The following is a 22,523-nucleotide window of genomic DNA, read 5'->3' on the forward strand; positions in this document are numbered from 1 at the left end:
GAATGATCTGTAATCCGGACCTCAAAGCTAAAAACTATCTGCGCATGTGCCGCGTTGACACATGCACATAGGCGTTTACGACTGCGCATATGCGTGTGCGCAAGTGCAGAAAACGTTTTCGCGTGCGCGTTTTATGTATAACGGACGGTATAAGCTAAAATTATGTAATTATCTATTTCAGTTAATGTTGATGATTGCGTTGTTCCATAATCTTCGAATTGGATCTGTCTTATTATTTTTTGCAGACTGTAAGAGCAATTTTATAAAAGTAAACTTGAACTTTCGATTATGTCAAACAGAATTTCCGATTCTGGAGCTCCCCAAAGGATCGTCCAAAACGAAAGTATGTTTCGATGTCCATCAAACAAAAAGTGGTATTGCTGCAAAAAATGGATAAAGACATGAAGAATGTGACAGACAGGTTAGTGAAAACAAAAAAATTTCGATTGACAAGTTAGTCGGTATTCTCGGCACAGCAATTAACGGGACTTGAACAGCTGAACTTTGTAACTGAACGAGAAATCATGTCTGTTTATAGAATTAAAGAGAAAGTATTATCACATAAAACGAAGCAACTTAAACAACTTACATTGAAAGAAATGTTTAATAAAGTAAACAAATAAATATTAAGCTTTTTTTTTTTTGTAAATTTTGATACCCTTTAGATTATAATCGTACTTTATTTCATAAATTGCGGTTTCATATTTTTAATTTTAGAATTTCTGATTGCCATCTTACAAGATTTAAACTGATGATCTATAATCCGGAAAAATCGATGATCCGGAATCGCCGAAGTCCCGACGAGTCCGGATTAACGACTTTTGACTGTATTATGCTTATCATTCTTATTAAGGTCACGAAGCTTTTTGACAGTAAAGGATAGTTAGACAGTAATTTATTATGTACATTATTTTCAATAATTGCTTTGACAAAATACAAATGTTTGTTAATGATACTGTAATTAATTTTTAAATAAGTTTTTAAATCAGTGAGTTTCCTCTTCTGGTAGCAAATGAAAGTAATGTAGAAAATCAGATCCAGTAATATTCATTGACACTTTACATACATAAAAAGCAAATTTAAAATTGTGATGAATTCTGAGGTTAAGACTTACAGTTTTTGTCCTTAAAGTGGAAATGATGTACCATTGACAGCAGAAATTGCCATAATAGATGCCTGATGCATTTCATCTTTGGTTGCTAAGAGAAAACTGACATTTGAGCCAGTGTCGTATAAAAAGATTTCAGTTGATTTTCTGTCTCTAACAAAATGGTGACGAAACTCAGAGGGTAAAGGGCAAGTTGTATTATGTCTTCCCGTGTTTGTTTTCCTGGAACGAACATGGAGGAATACATTTTTTAGCTTTCTTATAAAATTTGTGATGGTACCAGCAATACGAAAAATTTTAAGTAGCTTTTAGCTGAAGGGTTTCTCTTTCTGTTAAAGCAGTTTTTAGAAATACTGCATGATCGTCGTACAGCCAATACCTCACCACGTAATTTGCAGACATTAGCCAGCAGAGAATCCAGTTTCGAATTATTAGACACACAAGTAAAGAAACTGCACTTATCTGAGTGGATGTGATTTCCAATATCCGGTCTGAAATGCTGGCAGCTCTCGAAGAATCAAGCGGCTCAATAGATGCAATAATAGATTGAACATTTGGTGGCATTTGCTGAATAAATACCTCCAATAACAATGAGTTGGATATATCTTGTTTTTCAGCACTCCTTTTCATGACTTTAAACAATTTGGATGGTTTTCTATTTCCAAGTAGTTCCCCGGCAAGTAATTTCTGGATTTCCTGGGTATTACTTTCCCCACAATGTTTAGTCATGTCTTGATAAGAAACATCACTGCATTCCCAAAGTATAATGTCTCAAACCAAAGAAACAATATTTGGCAGCAATAACCTATTTAAGGGAGCTGAAATGTGTGAAGCTCTTCTGACGAAAATGTCTGTAAAAGTTTAAAATGCCGAGAAATTTTCGTAACTGCATTAAAGTATTTGATTTTAGGAAATTTTGAATGGTTTCCTCTCTGTGAGATAAAGATTTAAACCCTCTTCAGATATGTGAAAACCCAAAACTCGAAACATGTTACACCAAAGATACATTTAGATGCATTAATTTTTAACCAGTAATTACTTAGTCCTTTGAAAAGAACTTTTCAAGTGTGCCAAATGCTCAGTTTTGTTCTTTGATGCAGTCAGTTATATCATCAGCAAAAGTAATTACTCCTGGCAGTTCATGAGTTACTTCATGAATGAACCGCTGAAAGGTTGCAGCTGTGTTGCAGAATCCAAACTGCATTCTTTTGCTCTCAGGAAGTCTGAAAAGAGTAGCAATAGCCATTTTGTGATTATCAGAAAGATTAATTGAAATTTTATGATAGGTTTGCTTTGGTTTATTTAATTATGGCAAAGCACTCAAGGGTTATCTGCCTAAGGGAGATGCCTCTGTGGAAGTCTTTCTAAGGGAAACTATTTTGTATACATGTTACACATAGGAAAAGCCATGAAAACGCCCATGCATGATCTATGTAATAGTTGAATTTCTTCTTGGGATGTGTAATAAGCTTTGCTGTAGCTAAAGCAAAAGTTGACTCACACAAACTACAGTGAGGGATCAATAGGATTATAGATCAGTATCCTTTACCACTGCTCTGTACTCCATGGTAAAGGTTAAGAGAAGAAAATGAAGTCTTGAAACAATGCTTTTTGGTTGAATTTGAAACTTCAAACGTGTAGCCATTGTAGGAGGTTTGAATATGTTTCAGTGTTAGTTTCTACAAGCCATGACTCCATGTTCCTAAAATAATCAACTTTATTAACACAACTTGTTCATAAAAACACAGAAGCTACTACAGTCAAAAGTCTTTAAACTGGACTCGTTGGGACTTCGGCAATTCCGGATTATCGATTTTTCCGGATTATAGATTTTTCCGGATTATAGATCATCAGTTTAAATCTGGTAAGATGGCATGCAGAAATTATAAAATTAAAAATATGAAACCGTAATTTATGAAATCAAGAGCAATTATGATCTAAAGGGTATGATACTTTACAAAAAAAAAAAAGCTTAATATTTATTTGTTTACTTTATTGAACATTTCTTTCAACACGTGCATGCTTAAAGCATACATTACTCATAGTCGAAATTAGAAAATTGCAACCAGAAAACTATTTGTATTCGTGATATTTATAATGACGAGGAATTTGATTTAAATCATATCAAAGGAGTACATCGAGATGAACTACTACATTTAGTAAGGAATTATAAGCCGAATAAAATAAAAACATCTGCCCTGAAGATAAGGATAGTGCTGACAGATCAACTTCCAGTTCATTGTGTGCCGCGACGTTTCCGCCCCCCCCCCACGCAGAGCAGTGTGAAATTGATAAACAGATTTCGGAATTGTCAGAGGAACAAAGGAGTCTTTATCCATTTTTTGCAGCAATTCCACTTTTTGTTTGATGGACATCGAAACATGATGCTTTCCCTTTGTAGAACCAGCATCGGAAATTCTATTTGACATAATCGAAAGTTCCAACTTACTTTTATAAAATTGCTCTAACAGTCTGCAAAAAATAATAAGCCGGATCCAATTCGAAGATTAAGGAACAACGCAATCTGCAACATTAACTGAATTAGATAATTTTAGCTTAGCTTATACCGTCCGTTGTACATTAAACGCGCATGCGTAAACGTATTATGTGCATGCATAAAGGTATTATGTGCATGTGTCAATGCATTATGCATTGACGCAAGCGCAGAAAGTTTTGTAGCTTTGAGGTCCGGATTATAGATCATTCTGTATTATGGGTGTCTGGATTAACGACTTTTGACTGTACATGGTACTCAAACCTTAAAGAATTGATGGTAAAGACAGTGTGTTGTCAGCTGATACTTGCACAGCTATTGCAAAACAATGTGATGTCAGCTGGTGGCACGTGCAGCTGAATGTGAGATAACCATGCGTGTTAGAGTTATATTCACTAGTACTATAGTAAAACATAAGAATATTTCATACTAGCTTTTCATCTCTTCATTTTCAGTTTGTCATAGCATTGAGAATTGTTTTTTTTTTTTAAATTAAATATTATTGATGTATTTTTAAAAACTCTTCAGAAACTGCTGTGTTCAGGAATATTAGCATGTTATCTCTCCTTAATTAGGAAAAGTCAATGAAAATTTTTATTACATTTCTTTTGCAGTAATATTTGCTTTTATATTATAGTTTTTGGCACCTGTGCTTGATTTTGTATATGTTGGTGATGAAAAAGAAAAAGTTGTACCTCTACTTAGTAATATCATGCACTATGTTACACCTTATTTAAAGAATCACAGGTAAGATTTTTTAACTAATATAGATGTGAGTAATAAAAGCCTATTTATAATAAGTACTGCAGAAATACTAAATTTATTGTTGTTATTGTTCTTATAACTGAATTACTAATTCCAAAGAATACCAATTATGAAACAATATTTGCTGCATTTATGCCTTATGCCTGTGCAGCTGAATTTATGTGGCAGTAGTTATATAATTTTATGATCTTATTTTATGATTCATTCCTTTCTGTGCATTATTTGCATACATTTATTTTTTCTTAAATTTAGTAAAAACAGCTTTTATATTTGTTGCTGTTTTATATTTTATTGAAAGTTCAGTGCTGTCATTTAATACATTTATTTATTCAGTTATATGCTGCTTTCCCTCCACTTTTACCCTATGGTATGTTGACGTTTGCAACTTCTGTATTTCTCTTCAATGCATTAAAAAGGTTCCGTTTGTTTTTCAGTAGTATTTTATTATATCTATCAGCAACAATTAACATAGGCTGACTGAAAAGATTTGAAAGTGAGTCTTTTATTCAGAATCAAATAATTGTACTGTTCGTGTAATTTTAAATTTTTCAAATTTGAGTCTTAAACATTGAGTTTTCACGGCATTTTATAAATGAAACCTAACATAGACATTTCTTTAGTTTTACAGATGTGACGGCTTATTTTCTCAGTTAAAGAAATCTTATGTCTGCATATTTGCATTCTGAATGTTGAAAATATTCAAAAATTACATTTTGTTAAGTCTGGATTATGTGCAAAGTATTCTAGTGCTGACAGATTGATTTTAGATGGTACAGCAGGGCACTGGCCAGCAGCAAAGACACTGGTTCTTGAGCAGACCAGATCATTAATTTCCCATTGATCTATGCAAACAAATTTCAAGATGCTTACATAATAGTCACTGTTTCCCATTAGGCTATGGATGTGAAATATCCACGTCCATTACCACAGTGAATAACCCGACAAAACATACTTCATTGATTATTCGTATATTACTTCCATACATGGCATCCATCATTTAAATGCTGAAGCATACTTAAATGCTTCTCCATGTATATTCTGGGACATTTCACATGTCTCATATCACTCTTCCCAAATTAATGCAAAATGCAAACATACCTCTGCTGTATTTTAACAGGAAATTTTCCTGATCCAACAAAACAAATGTACTTAGTGCTCACTGTGATCAAGACTGAAAGCCAGGTACTTGGCTGTCCAAATTCAGACATTGCATTATACAATCATCACAGAATCTAGTTTAGGAATGCCAGGTCTAGTACCAGAAAAAATAAAGGCACTCTTAAAACGTTTTAGTAAACCCTTGTATGACATTGCAGGTATTTTATCCAAGGTGAGAAACGTCAGTTTTCGGATTTAAAATATATCTAGTAAGATAGTGGAAGGTGGTCCGTAATATTTATGCAACTAACACTTCCAGATAAAATTTCATCACCATTTAATTATTTCTGCTTCTGTGTCTACTTAGTGTAATAAAACTGTATTTGTTTGCATTCCAATGTTTGGGACTGATACGAACATTTTTATTATTGATTTGGCTTTCAGAAACTGTAAGTTTATATTAGGATTGTTGATGGCTAATAAAATAAATAGATCACTTTCTCTATTTTTTGTTTTATTGCTGATTTTTCCAGACTGTTAAGTCTGACTCGAAAATGTCCAAGATGGGGGAATAAAATTCCTGTGGTGTTTTTAGAACTGTAACTTCTCAGCTACTAAAACACAGTTATGCGATTTTTCTTAACTGGGCTTACTAGTTTGATTTTTTCCTGGAGCAATTTCTTTCAGTTATTTAATTACAAAACTTAGCAGAAAAATATGCATAGATAAGGATGAAAATGTCTAAAATTGAACACCATTATTGTAGGGTATTTAACATGACTATTTCTAAGCAATATTCACTGATGCACATTTCTTCTTTTTGCTTCAAGAATGTCTTTGCTGGAAACTTTCTTTTAAACTCTCTTTGCTGCCATATAAAATTCTGCTAAAAAAATAAGTAACAAAAGCAAAAACATTGAATAAAATGAAAACTATTTGATGGATGTGCATGACGTTGATCCGAGGGGTTGATGGAGCATTCGTAAACCACATACCAAAAAATAAAACAAATTCATACAAAAACACACGTATTAGGACCATCGCATTGCGAAAGACCAAATGGGTCAGAAGAATGTACAATGGAAACATCACGCAAATAACAGATATGATACACTGTAGCTGAAATTCAAGTGTGACAACAGCAAGGCAAGCTTGCAATTGGTCATCACTTGTTATGGCAATAGCGCCCATTCCTGAGCTAATGCGACTTGCTATCTGTTGTCCTAGCATCATGCCCTCATGCTTTATGGAATTCGATCCGATGATCGGGCAGGCCGTGGCAGATATGGAATGGTTTCACTCTCCAAGTAATGTAACTCCACTTCACTCAAGCAGTATATGAGCGATCTTTATCATCCATAAATATCGCACTGGTACCCATTGCAGCAACAAAAGGAAGCACAAGAGGGTGTAGAATTTTATCACGATACTGGACGGCTGTGACAGAACAACCAGGCATCATGCAGAGTTTGGTGTGGCAATTCGTTGCTATCCCAATCCATATAAGTAAACCTCCTGCTTTGTAATGGTCCCTTTCAAAGATTTTTGGTGCCCGATAGCATGCCCCTGGCTCTCGTCATATCATTTTCTGTCAAGAATCATTCTGAATATTAAATCGAGACTGATCTGTAAAGAGGACCATTGCTCTGTTGCCCTTCACAGCCCCAATTCAACCACCCTTTGACATACAATGGGGACAAAGGAACACAAACCACAGGTTGCCAAGCATACAGGCCATCTTCATGCAGTGAATGTGACACAGTTTGGCAGTATATGGGCTATCCTGCAGCAGCAGAGAAATGTGATGACAGCTGTCGTGCTGTTAGTGATCCACGGCGTCCTGCACATAGTAACAGGAAGTGATCATTTGCCGTTGTGGTAATCCTCTAGTATCCAGACCTATGTCTTGTACAGGGGCTTTGATCCCTTTAGTAATGATTCTGCAGCCTATTGAAGAGACTACAATGCACATTCATCTTTTTTGCAGCAGCTAATTTTCTTGTACCTGCTTGCAATATTCTGATGGCCCTCCAGTGCCTTTCATCACGCAAATGATGTCTTCGGCTAATGCTTTCCACTTAGACTGTCTCAGATTAAACGGAACTATCACTCTTTGGGAATTGATGCATAGGTCCCTCATACCCTTTTTAAGGCATTGTGGTGTGACTGCGGGATTGCGATTTATAGTAATTTTGGTTCCTGATATGCATTTGGCGCTGCATTCTCTAGCTCATCTGTAAATTGTTAGTGTATTTGTTTATTTGATATAAACGAATTTTAGTTGATACGATATTTTAACATGTAAGCATTTTACGATATATTAAAAAATTTTAAACTTGCAAAAAGTAGCACAAGGAAATGATGGAGCAGCAAAAATTTTGCAAATTCACATACACATAAAATTTACTCACCGTGGTGTATCAAAAGTAGTAAATTTTCAAAATATTGCATCAACTGGCAGCACTGCCCCAATACCTCCCTAAGTTCTACTGCCCAGCGTCTATCCTATTCTCTAAAAATCTGCCATCTCTAATTTTTGCTGCATGATGCTCCTCTGAATTCTAAAATTTTTGCCACAGCTAAAATCTGACACCCAATGTGGTCCCATCTGTTCTGGTGCTGGTTTTGTGGGTCATTAGCATTTTTCTGTTTTTCTATCTAACCTAAACAATAAGCTTTTAAGTCAATAATGCAATATCAAATAGTTAATATTTGTTGGACAAGCAAAAACGTTTGTGAATATATTTGAGTAATTCAATGCAAAATTTGTTTAAAATTTGGTAACACAAAAAGGTCTTGTACAAAAGAACAAAGCTGTTTCAAATGTGGCAAAAGAGAACTCCTTAACAAAGAATGCAATTCTTCGCAAGAAAAACGTATCAACTGCAAGCATGCTAACATGCATTATCATTTAAATTTTGATATCAATCATAGTAGTGTAAGTAACAATTGTGCAAGTAAACAAAGAGAAATATATCTGTTAATTAAAAATATTAATTATGGACATAATTAAAATAAAGACCGTTAAATTTACAACACTCACGGAGTGCAAGTGCACAATTAAACGACTTTGAAAATATTCCAAATTTAAAAATAGCTTGCATACAAGAACCTTACTTCATTAAAAATTTGGTAAGTGGCTTTTCACAAAAATACAGGATCTATTTTCACCAAACACAAGCAAAAGCTACAATAATTGTAAAAGAAGACTCATTTCCAGTCATTCAGATTCTCACAATGGAGGAAATAACAGTAACCAAAATAGAAGGATCGCCCTCTTATATATAAATCTCGGTCTATTGTTCTCCAAGCACAGAAATTGAACTAATATTAATTACATTAGAGGAAATAATAAATTATCCTGATGATCTTCCAATAGTCATCTGTGGTGACATTAATTTAAAACTTTGAGTTCCAGTACCAACAAATCCTCGTGGATCAAGAACACGTGGGAACACTGTCATTTAAAAAGTCATCATCTTCATTTTCAAAATGTTCCATAAGTTCCCAGTATATATGAAATCTTTCATTAGACAGCATGTTCAGTATCTGTCTGACACCAAATTTGTGGAATCCAAGATACCATTACCGTAATTTCCGGAAGAAAGGCCGAATCAGCGTAAACGCTGCACTCGAGAAAAATGGCGGGAAAAAATTAAAATTACACAGAAAGGCCGCAATAGATTAAATTGCGCGTGACATCGTCGTGGGCCGTATAGATGCAAAATCTCAACCTAAGTCCTGATATAGAACATATCAGTTAAGAAAAATGCATGAAATGAAACCATAACTCACAAAAAAATTAAAGGTAAGAAATATTGAAAATATATTTACATTCATGTATATACTTATATTTACCCACTAAAGAAGTCCATATTTGTAATACTTGGATTATATTATAAAAAATGTTGCAACAATGAAATATTAAATTTGGATGACAAAAGGAAATTTAAAATTTTACTTATAAAAGGAATTACATCAAACTATACATCATATGAAGCCATCAAAATCTGATTCTTCAATCTAAATTAAAAAGATTTAGTAAATCCTTATCTAAATCTTCCAGATCGTCACATTCATCCTCTTGGTTTACAGTCTCTTTATCTAAGGATATAATTTCAGCTTCTTTGAACCCTGCTGTTATTGACGATGTTTTTACCAATTTCCACGCACTTCCTACCCACTTTGCAACTTCTTCATGAGATGCTCTACACATTTTACCGCTTTTGGTATACCTATGCAATCCTTCACTCATCCAATAATCCCACCGCTTTCGGACTTCAGCTTTGAAAGATTTATTACCTGACAAATCTAATGGTTGTAAGATTTTTGTCAAACCACCAGGAATTATTGCTACGGTCGTAGACAATTTTTGACATCTGGTTTTCACTGAAAAAATTGCGGAAAAAGCAGGGGTGGGGAGAAAATGAGTCCTGGAAGATTCATCGAATGGCAGAGAAGAGAGACTATTCAAACTGATGAGAATGTTGATTTGAAAGGGGGAAGAATGTTATTGTTCTGAGATCCCATTTAGGGTTAATAAGGCATGTAGGTCCGTTCAAGGAAAAGAATGTAAACAAAATAACGTTCACAAAAAGCAAATTAGTGGTCTTTTGTATGGGAACAGCACCAGTCTATGTACAATGAGAAGGCCATCCAAACTATGTACAATGACCATCATAGGAAATATTTTATTTTTAGAGCACCTAAACAAGTACTTGTACTGTTAAACGCCACACCCGCTGAAAATTTAAGTTTTAAACACGTAAGCGCTGTGGCGTTTCTTCCGGAAATTACAGTAATACATTCCATTGTTTGGTTAGTAATTCATGATATAAGAACTGCTTGCTTTAGTCAATGAATTTTGATTGGAGGAACTTTTTCCACAGCTAGAAATTCAGTACCAGAATGTTGTTGAAACTAGTTGTCTCTGAGCAATCTTCCATTTTCATGTGCTCACAATGGGAGCTGTAATAACTATGTATTTGAGTTCCTACATAGAGCTGAAATACCATGTGACTTCATGTTCCTAATTTAGCTAAAAATATTACTGTAGAAAGGAAACTTAGCCTGACCTTCATTTCTTCATTCGACTGGGCTTGTAACAGATTAGTGTAATCAAAATTTACATGCATCTCAAACAAGATTAAAAATTTCTGAGAAACTCTGGATCATAAAACAGCTGAAAATATGAAATACATTTCATATCAAAAACAATTTTTAATGTTTCTGAAAAGAGTGAATTATAAAAATTAAAATTCTTTAAAAATAAGATTAGAATTTTTTAATTCCTAAACAAAATTTGAACCTACATTTAAATTTATCTTAACCTTAAGTTTATCCTAAATTAAGATGACTGACACATGAACATTACAGGGCATGTGACTTTAAATCAGTTATGACCATATGTAGTTAATCAAAATTGCAATAACAACCTTGTATTTAGCGTACATATATTAAAACAATCGGTTTCGAGGGCAACTAAAGGTCTCTCAATAGGAGAATGAAATTATTAGAAAGGGGGAAAAAGAAGAAAAATAAAGCATTGGTAAAGGAGGCCAATGCTTTATTTTTTCTCTTTTTCCCCCTTTCTAGTAATTTCGTTCTCCTGATGAAGAGGGACCTTTAGCTGCCCTTGAAATTGATTAAGTGTTTTAATATATGTATGCTAAATACAAGGTCGTTATTACGATTTTGATTGTCACATTGGCGTGTTTCTCTTCTATTCATATGTAGTTACTTATTTATGTAGCTGGTTACTGTTGGATGTTTCTTAGGTAAAAAGGAACTGCTTTCCAGGAGCATTTCATTTCCCCTCTCCTTCTGACCATTGGTACTTGCTCCATTCAGTGGGGAATAATTGTGCTGTTTCATGCTTAAGAAAATAAGCTATTTTTGTTACTAAAGCACTTCCTCATATCCTTTGGTACAACAATATCCCCATATTATATGATATGATCACGACAGTGACTTCTAAGGAGCTATTTTATCTGATTTACAGGCATTTTTGGTAATCATGCACACCATTCTCATGGCGGTACAATATATCAATGACATTTTGAATTTGGTTTCGTTGCCATTCTTATTTCATCATCCTCAAACTATTCTTTGGCTGGACTTGGCCTGACCGTGCACGAACAATTTATACCCTTTATCTGAACAGTTATCTGACCTCTCACAGATCAACTACTGTATTTGACACATGATGAGACATGCCTAAGCCTATATCAAAAAATTGCTAGGCATTTGGACCATATACGGCATGTTATACTTCAGGATGCTTTTCATAAATTGTGCATCTGTAACATGTTGGATACATTTATGAGAGCCTAAATGTCAATGTACACAAATTGGCTTGGTTTTGTCTGAATAAATGGTTCCATTACCATGGAATTGTAAAGATTTCTTATTCATGTACATTCTGTATGCCAGTTTTTGTTATTTGATGATTCCTTTCATGTGTCTTTTTCATATTTTTTCTTTAGGGGATCAAAGAATCTTTTTAGCTTATAAATAGTTAAAATCTATATTGAGTTAAATATATTTAGAACAGTAGTCCAAAACTAAAAGTATTGTTTAAACTTATAATGTATTGGCACATATACTATTCATATAGTGGATCTCTTATGGCAGCAAAAATCTGACAGCTTTTCATATATTATTTTTGTTTGAATTTGACATTTTATTGCATACTTGTTTCTTGCCAGTAAAATTGAGATGTTGCAAATTAATAGCACTTTTCATTTTGTTCCTATTTATGGTGTTAAAATTAGTATGCATTTAATATATATCTGATATTCCATATATGTCTTCTAAAAGGCCGGAAATGCATTTGCAAAAGGGGAGTAGGTAATATTTGAGAATAGAATAATTTACAGAGTTGGCTCTAGGAAATTTGCTGCCTCATGCAATAATGTATTTTTCTACCCTTTCTACCTAAAAGACATGAATTCTAAATAAAAGCATTAGTAATCAAAATTCATAGGTTAAAGAAAATAATCACAGGCTACAATTTGTGTAGAAAGAGAAAGAAAAACATATTATTATAAATTTACCACATCATCAGTGTTAAGGATTCTTTGATGCTCATAAGAGCACATGAAATTTCTGGACTGTTTCCAAGAATGAAATTCCCTTGACTAAATCATGAAGGAGAATTACTGGCAACTGAATTCTGATAGCGAAAAGAGTTAGGCATTTGTGCAATGCTGATAGATTCAAACCACTAATATATTGTTGAACTCCTGAATATTTTTTTCTGCCAGCTGATGTACTTTGAATTCACCATGCATGTTTCCAGTAAAAATATTCATATGTACACATTTTTAATTATGTATACATTTTTAAGAATGCATTGAGTTAAAACTGAATGTGTAGTGCCTTTAACACTAACGAAATCTGCAAAATGTCGGTATTAGATATTGGTATCTAAATTCATATTAAAGAATCTTAAATTAGTGGTTAATAGTCAATATGACTTACATTAAAAGTACATTTTCCAAAATGTACAAAATCCTAAATACTGCAGCATAGTCTGCAACAGTACTATTGTATTTAGGATTCTTCTCAATGGGTTCAGGTTTGAATCTTGAGGAAGGCATGGGTGCTTGTAGTCATCTGTCCCCCTTTCTTATTAGTGTAATATTGGTCTACCCCTTGCTGTGTGCTTTGGGCAATATTCTTGTTGATGAGATGACTAGATGATTGATGGATTTGGCCATTCCTGATTAATGTTTAATAATAAAGTGTCTAGTCTTTGGGGCTGGACACTTTTGTCTTTTGAAAACAAATTGCATTACAAACTGCTGGGATTCTGATTCACAAATAAGGTAACAGCAAAAACTATATATGGAGAGCAAAATAATAACAATGGTAACATCTTACAAAATTGCATATTAATCCTATAATTCTGAAATTTTATTTATGATCTAATTGTAATTCTATTTTCATTAATCCTCTCAGATTTATGGATGTAAAAATTCCATGCAAAAGGATAGCTTTCATATTCATTACACATGAAAATTTCTTCCAGTTTTTAATGTATCCAATGTCAGGTTTTATGTTTATTGGAAGAAAAGAATACAGGTACGAAGTGAGAGAGTCATTTCTTAATTATAATCAAGGAAATACCATTTATTCATGGCATTTCTAGGAACTTTAGCTGAATTTGTAATGCTTAGAGTGTCAAGAATCTGGTACTCTGCTTTCATTAGCCAGTTTTAATAAATATTTGTGTGTTTTATTCATAAGTTAGGTCATGGTGGATTTGGAAGTGATTATAAGGACATGCTCTGTAATTTTCATGGCTTCTAATACTGTTATTAAGTACAACACTGACAATCTGATATTAAATGCAGCATAAAACTACATTATTTTAAATAATTTGAACTTGATTAAATTTGATTAATGACATCCTGAAATGTGGCCACAGAGGAGGGAATATAACTTTTCTAAGATTGTTTTGAATATATATACTGTATTTGAATTTCATACAGTTTTTAGGTGTTTTTTTTTGGGGGGGTCCAGTGGAAATGGCACATGCTGTACTAAGAACAGAGACAGCTTTAGTATGAAACTAAACTAAGTGTGAAGACTCTGTATTTTGAAGCAATATTGATATCACATGCTGTAATGTAATTCTTATTTTCAATTCCCTTTTTTTTTTTTTTTTCGTGGGGAGGAGGAACAGAACAGAAGATGTTTTTAACCACTTAACAGTTTCGTTTTTCTGCCATATTATGTCCAAAAATAAGCACATTTTTTATAAACAATTTTGTATTAAAATCGATTGTATAAACTCAAATCCACAGTCAAAATTGTTACAAGTATTGCATTTATTAATTTATTTTAAATTTTTAATTAAGCGAAAAAATGGCATTTTTACTTAAAGTGGGTTTTTTAAGAACAACTAACTGAACTGTAAAGAACATTTTACAGGAATGGAAGCGAGAGAAAGAGCATGCAATATTTTAATACTTACATTTTATTTCAAAAATCAGCTTTTGTATGGTAAATTTTAAAGCATGGAGATAAACAAAGTCCAACATCACAATCAGGACAAAAATATCTTGTTTCTCTTCTGATCCGTTTTCCGCTCTCGTTCCGTTTTGAGCAACACACAAAGCATTGCCTCGTCGGTCTCAATTTCTTTTCGGTGGCAGGAATCACTTCTAAAAAGTGTCTTTCCATCAATCGTAAAGGATTGGGCAAAATTCCTGGTCGTCCTATTCTTTCATTTACTGTTCCATGCCTTTCAATCAAGCGATCAACTAAATCTAGTCTAAAATTCAAATGGGAGTATTTTCCGCTGTGCTTCTGGTACAAAACAAAAGCATTCCACAGTGATATATCAAAAAGGTGGAAGAATATTTTTTTGTAGTATTTTTTTCCTCTCTTCTTTATGATGGGATAATTGGTAAGATGTTGATCTAGTCTGTCTACACCTCCCATTGTATTGTTATATTCCATTACTACTTGTGGTTTTTTTCTGACCTCATCATTGTGAGATGGCACTTCGATCATTTCGGGATTATGTATTGTAGATAAAAGACTTACAACCTTCTTATCCATCCATTTGATGATACACACTTTTCCTCTTTGGAAAGCACGGACTTCACCTTTTTTTAGTTTTTTTGATTGCAGTTCCTTTGGAACGTCTTTCCTGTTGAGTTTGAGTGTTCCATACATATCTGTTTGTTTGCTAAGAAGGATATCTGCCAGTTCTGGAGATGTGTAATAATTATCTGTCGTTAGGCAATATCCTTTATTCAATAATGGCTGCATAAGTGTCATCACAACTTGAGATGACTTGCACAAATATTGGTAATTATTATCGAAAAGTGTGTCTTTTCCAGTGTATATAATAAGCTGATATACATAACCAGACTTTGACTCGCATAACATAAAACTTTTTATACCGAATCGTGATCTCTTTATTGGTATATATTGCTTCCAGTGCAGTCGTCCTTTGAAGAGCATCAAGCTCTCATCTATTGTTACATCTCTTTCAGGTGTCATGATTTCTTGATAACGTGCATTCAAGTGTTTTATTACAGGCCACAGTTTTTGTAATTTCGGACACTCATGTGTTTTAGCATCAAATTTCGCATCATCGGAAAAATGTAAATATCGATGAATTAGGTGAAAATGACGGTAAGACATAATTTTTGAGAAAAATGGCGTTGAAGTTGAATGTCGCTTACTCCAGTATAGTTCAATAGCAGGTTTTTTTACAATCCCTTGTAAAATATTCAATGCAAAAAACACTTGAATTTCGTTTTTTGATGTTGGTTCCCACTTTTTTGCTCTACTATTTCTTCGAAGATTACAGTTTCGAATACTTCGATCTGCATATTTGTTGGTTTCCGAAACTATCACTTCAAGTAGGTTATCATCGAAGAAAATATCAAGAAACTGTAAAGTTCCGTCATTTACATCAATATTCAAATGGATAGCAGGATTCGCTGTGAAAGGAAATCTTGGCGGTGGTGGAGGAGGATTATTGATATCAATTTCGCAAAAGTTCCGAACCTGAGTTAGGTTATTCGAACTTTCCGTTTCTTCGTCACTAGAGAAGTCCAATAACGAACTTTCACAACTGCCTGAATCATTTAGCGAAATTTCCGATTCACTGTCTGATCCAATATCAGAATTATATTCTGTAATAAGCCGCTCACTATCACTCATTGTAACACAAAATGAGGAAAGAAAGTATTCGCAACGCGTGATACAGTAAACTAAATTTGCACTTTTTCCCGCGTAAAGCAGTAAAACCAGATGAAACCGGTTTACACTTATTTTGAAAGCCAGTCTTTACTGGACAACTAGAGCCATCTATTAGAAGCAATGGAAACTAAAAAAATGAGAAAAAGCCGGGCAAATCAGTGGATCGCCGTAAAAAAACTTGCTGCCCGAGCGGCGCTCGGGCAAATCAGAAAAGTCCCGAGGTTAAATATTTTGAAGTCTTTCAATAATTATGAATCTAAATATAATATTGTGTATTGAAATGTATATGTGAAAAGAAAAATATAATTAAAAATCTACAATGTTAAATTCTGCATTGTTATTTTTAGCACACATAATTTTCCCAGTTTTCGTGCATGTTGCCAGCTACTTGCAAATATTTCTGGATATCAGCACACAAGGAAAGCTTGGCGTAAAGAAGCATTTGAGTTGCTGTTAGATGCTTCATTTTTCCAAATGAGTTCATCTTGCATTGGTTATTGGAGATCTATCATTGATCATCTAATGACTCATGATAAAACTACATTCAAAGATTTTATATGTAAGTAAACAGTATGCAGTTTTATTTTCCATGTGTACTTTACTTATATTTATCTTGTAAATCATTCTTAAATCTTCCTGTAGGCTCTTTAAATATCAAAACTACTTTTTATTGTATAAATTAATTATTACATAATACACATAATAACATGTTTCACAATGACATGTTGGACTATATAATTTTGCATGCAGTTCTTTCTTTTATTTTTAGAAATTAATTTTAAAATTAATGAAATCTAGAATCAAACTATTTTGTTCTGTAGAAAAAATAGAAAAGCACTAAAAACGTAGCCAGTGCGTTTTCATTTATAATTAAGTTGATTATGAAATCTGTAGTTTAAATGTTCTGATATATAGAGTTTCAATGTTCTGACATACAGAGTAAGAGTAATGACAATGACCTGGTTTCATAAGTATTTTGTGATTTTTCTTATGTTTAATGTGAATGCTATCCAGTTGCCCTTTAAAAATCTTGCATGAAGGCAGATAGCCCTAGTATGCTTTACTGTAATCAAAATAAATAATCCACTCTAATGTATGGGGCTGAATAAATGTGCTGCTTTTTATTTAGTTTCATTGTGTTTGCTTTTCGGTATAAATTTTGAGGACTTGAGTGTCTTTGTATTTTAATTATATTTTATTCAAATGCGGATTTTTTTATTTAGAAGCGCTTGTGAACAATGAAATATTTATTATTTTCACGACTTATATTCCTTTTTCCGAGAACTTTTATAAGCAAAATAATAATAATATAAAATCTTTCGCATGTATAAACATATTAGAGACTACAATTTCTGAGTAATATACATGACTTAATATGGTAGTTCAAAATAGATTCAGTGTGTTCTTTTCCATAGATGCATTTTAAAAATTATATAGGTAAACAGTTTATTGATATTTAAACTGCTTTACTTTTTGTTGTCATTATGTTTCTCAGTTCTTATTTTTGTTGCCACTTTCTAAACATTAGTACTCTATTTCAGTAATCCATTTTTTTTATTGATTTTAATAGGAATGAGCAGTCTAAAAATATTTAGCAAGACTGAATTTTGCTAGTATTCATGATATTGATTAATAGCAACTATTGGAATCACTTTTGTCAAAATTAAGTATGGGCAAGCTTATTTCAAATCAGGAATTTACCTTAAAAGCACATTTACCTTTAAAAGATGGTTTAAATTGACTAGAATAAAGTATCATTCCTTTTTGTAACAGAGAATCTCTGTGGGAAATTTCTAAAATGAATTTTTGTAATGCTGGATTTGCATGTTTTGAAAAATAATATTCTTTTTCTTCAGAATTCTTACACATTTCTCCTTTTTTTTATGTATATATTGTATGGATTATTTTTCTGAAAACTTGAAATCTTCTTTAGCTGTCAATATGATTTTCCTGCTATGTAATTTTCTTTCATCTCAAAGAAATTGCAAAATGCACAAAAAATCAACTTGAAATTATTGTATTTGGAGTAATTTATGTGGAACATTTCAGTATCTTTAATGCAAAAAGTAAAAATTAAATTTAGTTATGCACTTTTTGTACTTTTCCTAAATAGACTTTTCTCATTATTGTTACGCATTCTGAGAAGCAATATTCAAATATTTATGTAATTCTAAATGTCAGGCAAAGAGGTTATGCATATAGCTCCAAAAATTTTTGCAAGAGAAAAAAGTGTTTCTGTGAAACTTGATTTTGAGTTTAGCCCTACTATTATAAATGTATACATTTCAAAGACCATAGTACACTTATTTTCATTAAATCATGGAAAAATTCAAAATTTAACCACCAAATGGTCATTCAATTAACAAAATGAACAAATCTTATGAATATCATTTTCAAGCAACTTTGTATGTATATATTTTTAAGATATGATTTAGCGTTTATTTTTTTAATCATTTCACTTTTCATATGATATCATATTTATAGTCTTGAATTTTTTTATAAAAATGTTTGAATTTTAGACATGAGCCTAACTGGTTATTCTCAAGTATTTATTAATATTCTTTGCATTCATTTGTCTAATACAGTGCATTGAAATTATCCTAAAATTTTTTTAAAAGTCAGATAAAGATTCTCATTTTTATGGCAAAATGGCTTGTCATGTAAAATACTTTTGGCCATTGTTTTGCATTGTTTCATGTCAAAAAGGAAAAAAAAAGTGATGTTTGTTTGAATAACAACATTTTCGTATTTTTTTAAATTGCACAATCTGTAATTTTTCTTTACAGCTCGTGTTTCAGTTGCTCAATCTGGATCCTTATATTTATTTAGCAGTAAAGAACAAGAATATGAACAACGTGCTCATTTGCTCAAACGTTTGGCTTTCGTTATATTCTGTAGTGAGACAGATCAGTATCAGAAATACATGCCTGATATTCAAGGTAGTCCTTATTTCATATTCATAGATTTTATATTCCATGATATTCATCTGCTTCATCTTACTGTTTATACCGTTAAATCCAGATTAAAAAACTGCAAGGAACAGGAATAAAATCCATTAAATAAGATTTGTTAAATTAGGAAACAAAGATATGCTCACAAATATGTGGTAAGAGAGAAAGGAATTCATATTTTAATGTGAAAGTCTAAGTAAAGTATATTAATTAGAGATATTTTATATACAAAGTAAAATGAATGAATTTAAGAAAAATTAATTTTATTTGATAAATAGCTGTTTTTAGGAAATTTTAATATTAAATTCAAGTAATAATTCTCCAAATATGTTTATCAGCTCCCAGAAAATGTTAAATGCTCCATCTTTTATTTTATACTTTATTGTTCTAGCAACTGGTGATATAGCACATTGTGCTTATTAATAGGTGATTTGTTATGTATTTGGCATTGGTTATCATAAATGTGGTACATGCATATCTGGATAATATTTCTGTGAATGTCGAATAGGATGGCTATCCATGTTTTGTTATAATGTGATGACAATGTTATTGGTGTTACTAATTTTCCTGATCTCAACCTGAGGCAGATCACGTGCATGAATTTTATTGTGTCTAAGAGGTAACATCTATTGTTGGCAAATGCTCTTTGTACCTTGTAGGTGACAGTACAAGTTTGCCCTTCTCTTTCTGTATTTTGATGGAGAACTTCTGGGAGGGTTTCTTTCTGCTCTTAGCACCAAATCTCTTGAGGGGCCTTTTGGGCTCAACAATATTAAGCGTCTGTCATAATACACTTACAAATGTCAAAGTCTTCTCTATGGTTTGAACCTGAGCCCAAAGCTGTGGCAGCCAGCTTCGTTAGCACCATGCTAAGAGTGTAGTAGATAAAAACAGTAAAGTAATGTATTTGACAAAGGACTTTTTTTTAACTGCAAGATTTGACAGGACTGCTTGAAATCCTTTTTATTCTGGTGAGAGGGGAGAAAGAGCGGCCACTGATATATTTTGTAAGTATGTAGTATAACAATTTAACCAGTATTCTGATTGAAATTGTCATGATCCATCTTGAAATTCATCGGTGATATGCCACTATTTGAGGGTACATCATCTGCTCAGAAAATTCCCGTATCTTATTAGGAATTTACTTGTGGTCTGTACACCAGAAAGAGCATCTGAGAAAATTACTCATTTTAATCTTTCATTTTCAATGTTGCATATGTGCCTGCTTCATCACCATCATATTTTACTGCAAATGTTGAGGAACCTAAGTCTGCAAATGTTGAGGAACCTAAGTCCATAAATATGTAATCTGAAAATTGGTAGATCTTTAAAATTTCATTTCACCTTTCAATGGTATCTTGTCTAAAGATCTTTGTAATGATGCATTTCTTGGGTTGGATTATAGCTTGTAACAAAGTTTGCTTGCTTTGGATAAATTACTCATAGTGTAGGGTATCATTCTATTATATGATTCTCAGACAAAACTCAATTGCATCAAAGACATCAAATATAAATGGATTTGTCTTTTTTCCCTAATTTTTCGATATTTATATCACTAATATTTTTATGTGCTTCATTTTAAGTTGTCAAAACTATTTCCATACCCAGTGGCAGAAGTTTACTTTTTATGTGTACTAAACTGTGTAAAAAGTAAACTTGAGAAAACATTCGTATTTGATAAATTATTATTTGTCAGTTAAGAGGAATGTTGATGAAAAGACTAACTGCAACTTTTATATGGATATTAATTAATGAATTATTAAATTTAATTAAGCTAAACTGCAATTCAGCTGTATTTGAATTATATAGGCTGCAGAAATATTGTATAGTTTTACAATGTCTGTATAATTTTCTTTTCTGAAGTTGACAGAATTTTTAAAAATTGTGTAAATAGCAGAAAAGTTAAGAAATGTAAGAGTATATGCAATTTTCTTAACATGTTTGCAGTTTATTGGATTTTTTTTTAACATTTAAATTTACGACATATAAAAATTATCATTTTAAATATGTAAAATAAATTTTTTTATATAAAAATTATCATTTTAAATATGTAAAATAAATTTTTTTAAGCAATATGGATATGCTTGTTGTGAATATGAAATGTAGATGTAATTACAGTTAATATTGGCTCAAAGAACATTGCCATTAATTGACCTTTATTTTGGGGATTAATAGTCCATTTTGTTTAGTTTCTGTTTGATAGATAAAGCTAAATATTTTTTGCTGTGATCAATGCATTGAAATGGGTACAATTTTTAAAGAATAAATACTATTTTACATTTATTTCTGAACACTGCCAGAGGTGTAATTAGTTGGTGAAATGCATGTAGTATTAACTGTGTAAATTACTAATGTTAGCTACTTCCACATAAATAATTCATAAGTAATTTAAATCATCATTTTAATATATCTACTGAGAAATACAGTCTGCAAAAATACCTACTGATTATCTAAAAAAGCCTTGTGGAGTTCTTAAGTGTAATATATGATTTTTAACTTTTAACTTTCATGGTTCCAATAATGTCTTATTGGACATATCAGAGTGGACTTGAAACTGTGTTGATTTAATGCTGTGTAAATAAAATTTATCTTTTAATGCTAAAACATCTCTGTCATTTATAGAGTATTTATTAAAAATTATTTGCTACTGTGGAAGCTTCAGGCCAATAGCTAACAAGTAAATAACATAATTTCAATGTTACTTTGGTTGTTAGAATGTTTTCATCGTAATTTGCATATTAGGAAAGTATGTTTATATATTTCAAATAAATTGACACCCAGACAAACTAATTCTTTTTATGTATTCTCATAGTTTTGTTGTTACATTATGTGCCATTTTAAATTATATTTGAATACTTGAATATGTTCTTTACCTTTATAGAAAGGCTAACAGAAAGTCTCAGGATGTCTCATGTGCCTGTAGTTCAAGCCCAGATTTTTTTGTGTTTTCGTGTTCTGTTAGTTAGAATGTCTCCCAATCATGTTACATCATTATGGCCTGTTATAATAACAGAAATGGTTAGCAAAATTCCTTTTTTACATTTGTATTTTACTTTTAAAATTAAACCAAAATTTAAGTAGAATTTTTTTTTTCTGTATATAATTTCGTAGCTACTTTTCATGTACTATGTTGTAAAAGATTTTTTTAAGGAAAATTCTCTTTGTGTAATTCTTTCTGTAAATAACTTTTTTTTTTCTGTATGCATAAACAAAATGCAAGTCATTTCTTTCTATTAGCATCTTAAATAAGCTTTGAAATTTACCTGAATGTAGTCTAACTTAATGCCAATATGCTTATGTTATAAAATACTCTGTTTAAAACAGCTAAGTGATGTTTTAGTTTTGGGATATAAACTACAAATAGCAGAAATGTTTTGGATGC

The 22,523-nt window shown here is 32.1% G+C and overlaps 1 protein-coding gene across 11 annotated transcripts in view; it reads left to right on the top strand.

Annotated features, from left to right (window-relative positions):
* The window catches only part of LOC118201413 (protein DOP1A), a 192,319-nt gene that overhangs the window by 138,085 nt on the left and 31,711 nt on the right, over positions 1–22,523 (top strand). For all 11 annotated transcript variants that reach the window (XM_085807652.1, XM_085807663.1, XM_085807656.1 and 8 more), the window contains 4 exons: positions 4,240–4,349; positions 16,538–16,749; positions 18,977–19,129; positions 22,023–22,159. In XM_085807652.1, the coding sequence (XP_085663778.1) occupies positions 4,240–4,349; positions 16,538–16,749; positions 18,977–19,129; positions 22,023–22,159 (612 nt within the window). The remainder of the gene's footprint in view (positions 1–4,239; positions 4,350–16,537; positions 16,750–18,976; positions 19,130–22,022; positions 22,160–22,523) is intronic.

This window comes from Stegodyphus dumicola, chromosome X1, assembly GCF_044657685.1.
Source record: "Stegodyphus dumicola isolate Sdum_Otavi_A_Nest chromosome X1, ASM4465768v1".
NCBI classification, from domain to species: Eukaryota; Metazoa; Arthropoda; class Arachnida; order Araneae; family Eresidae; genus Stegodyphus; species Stegodyphus dumicola.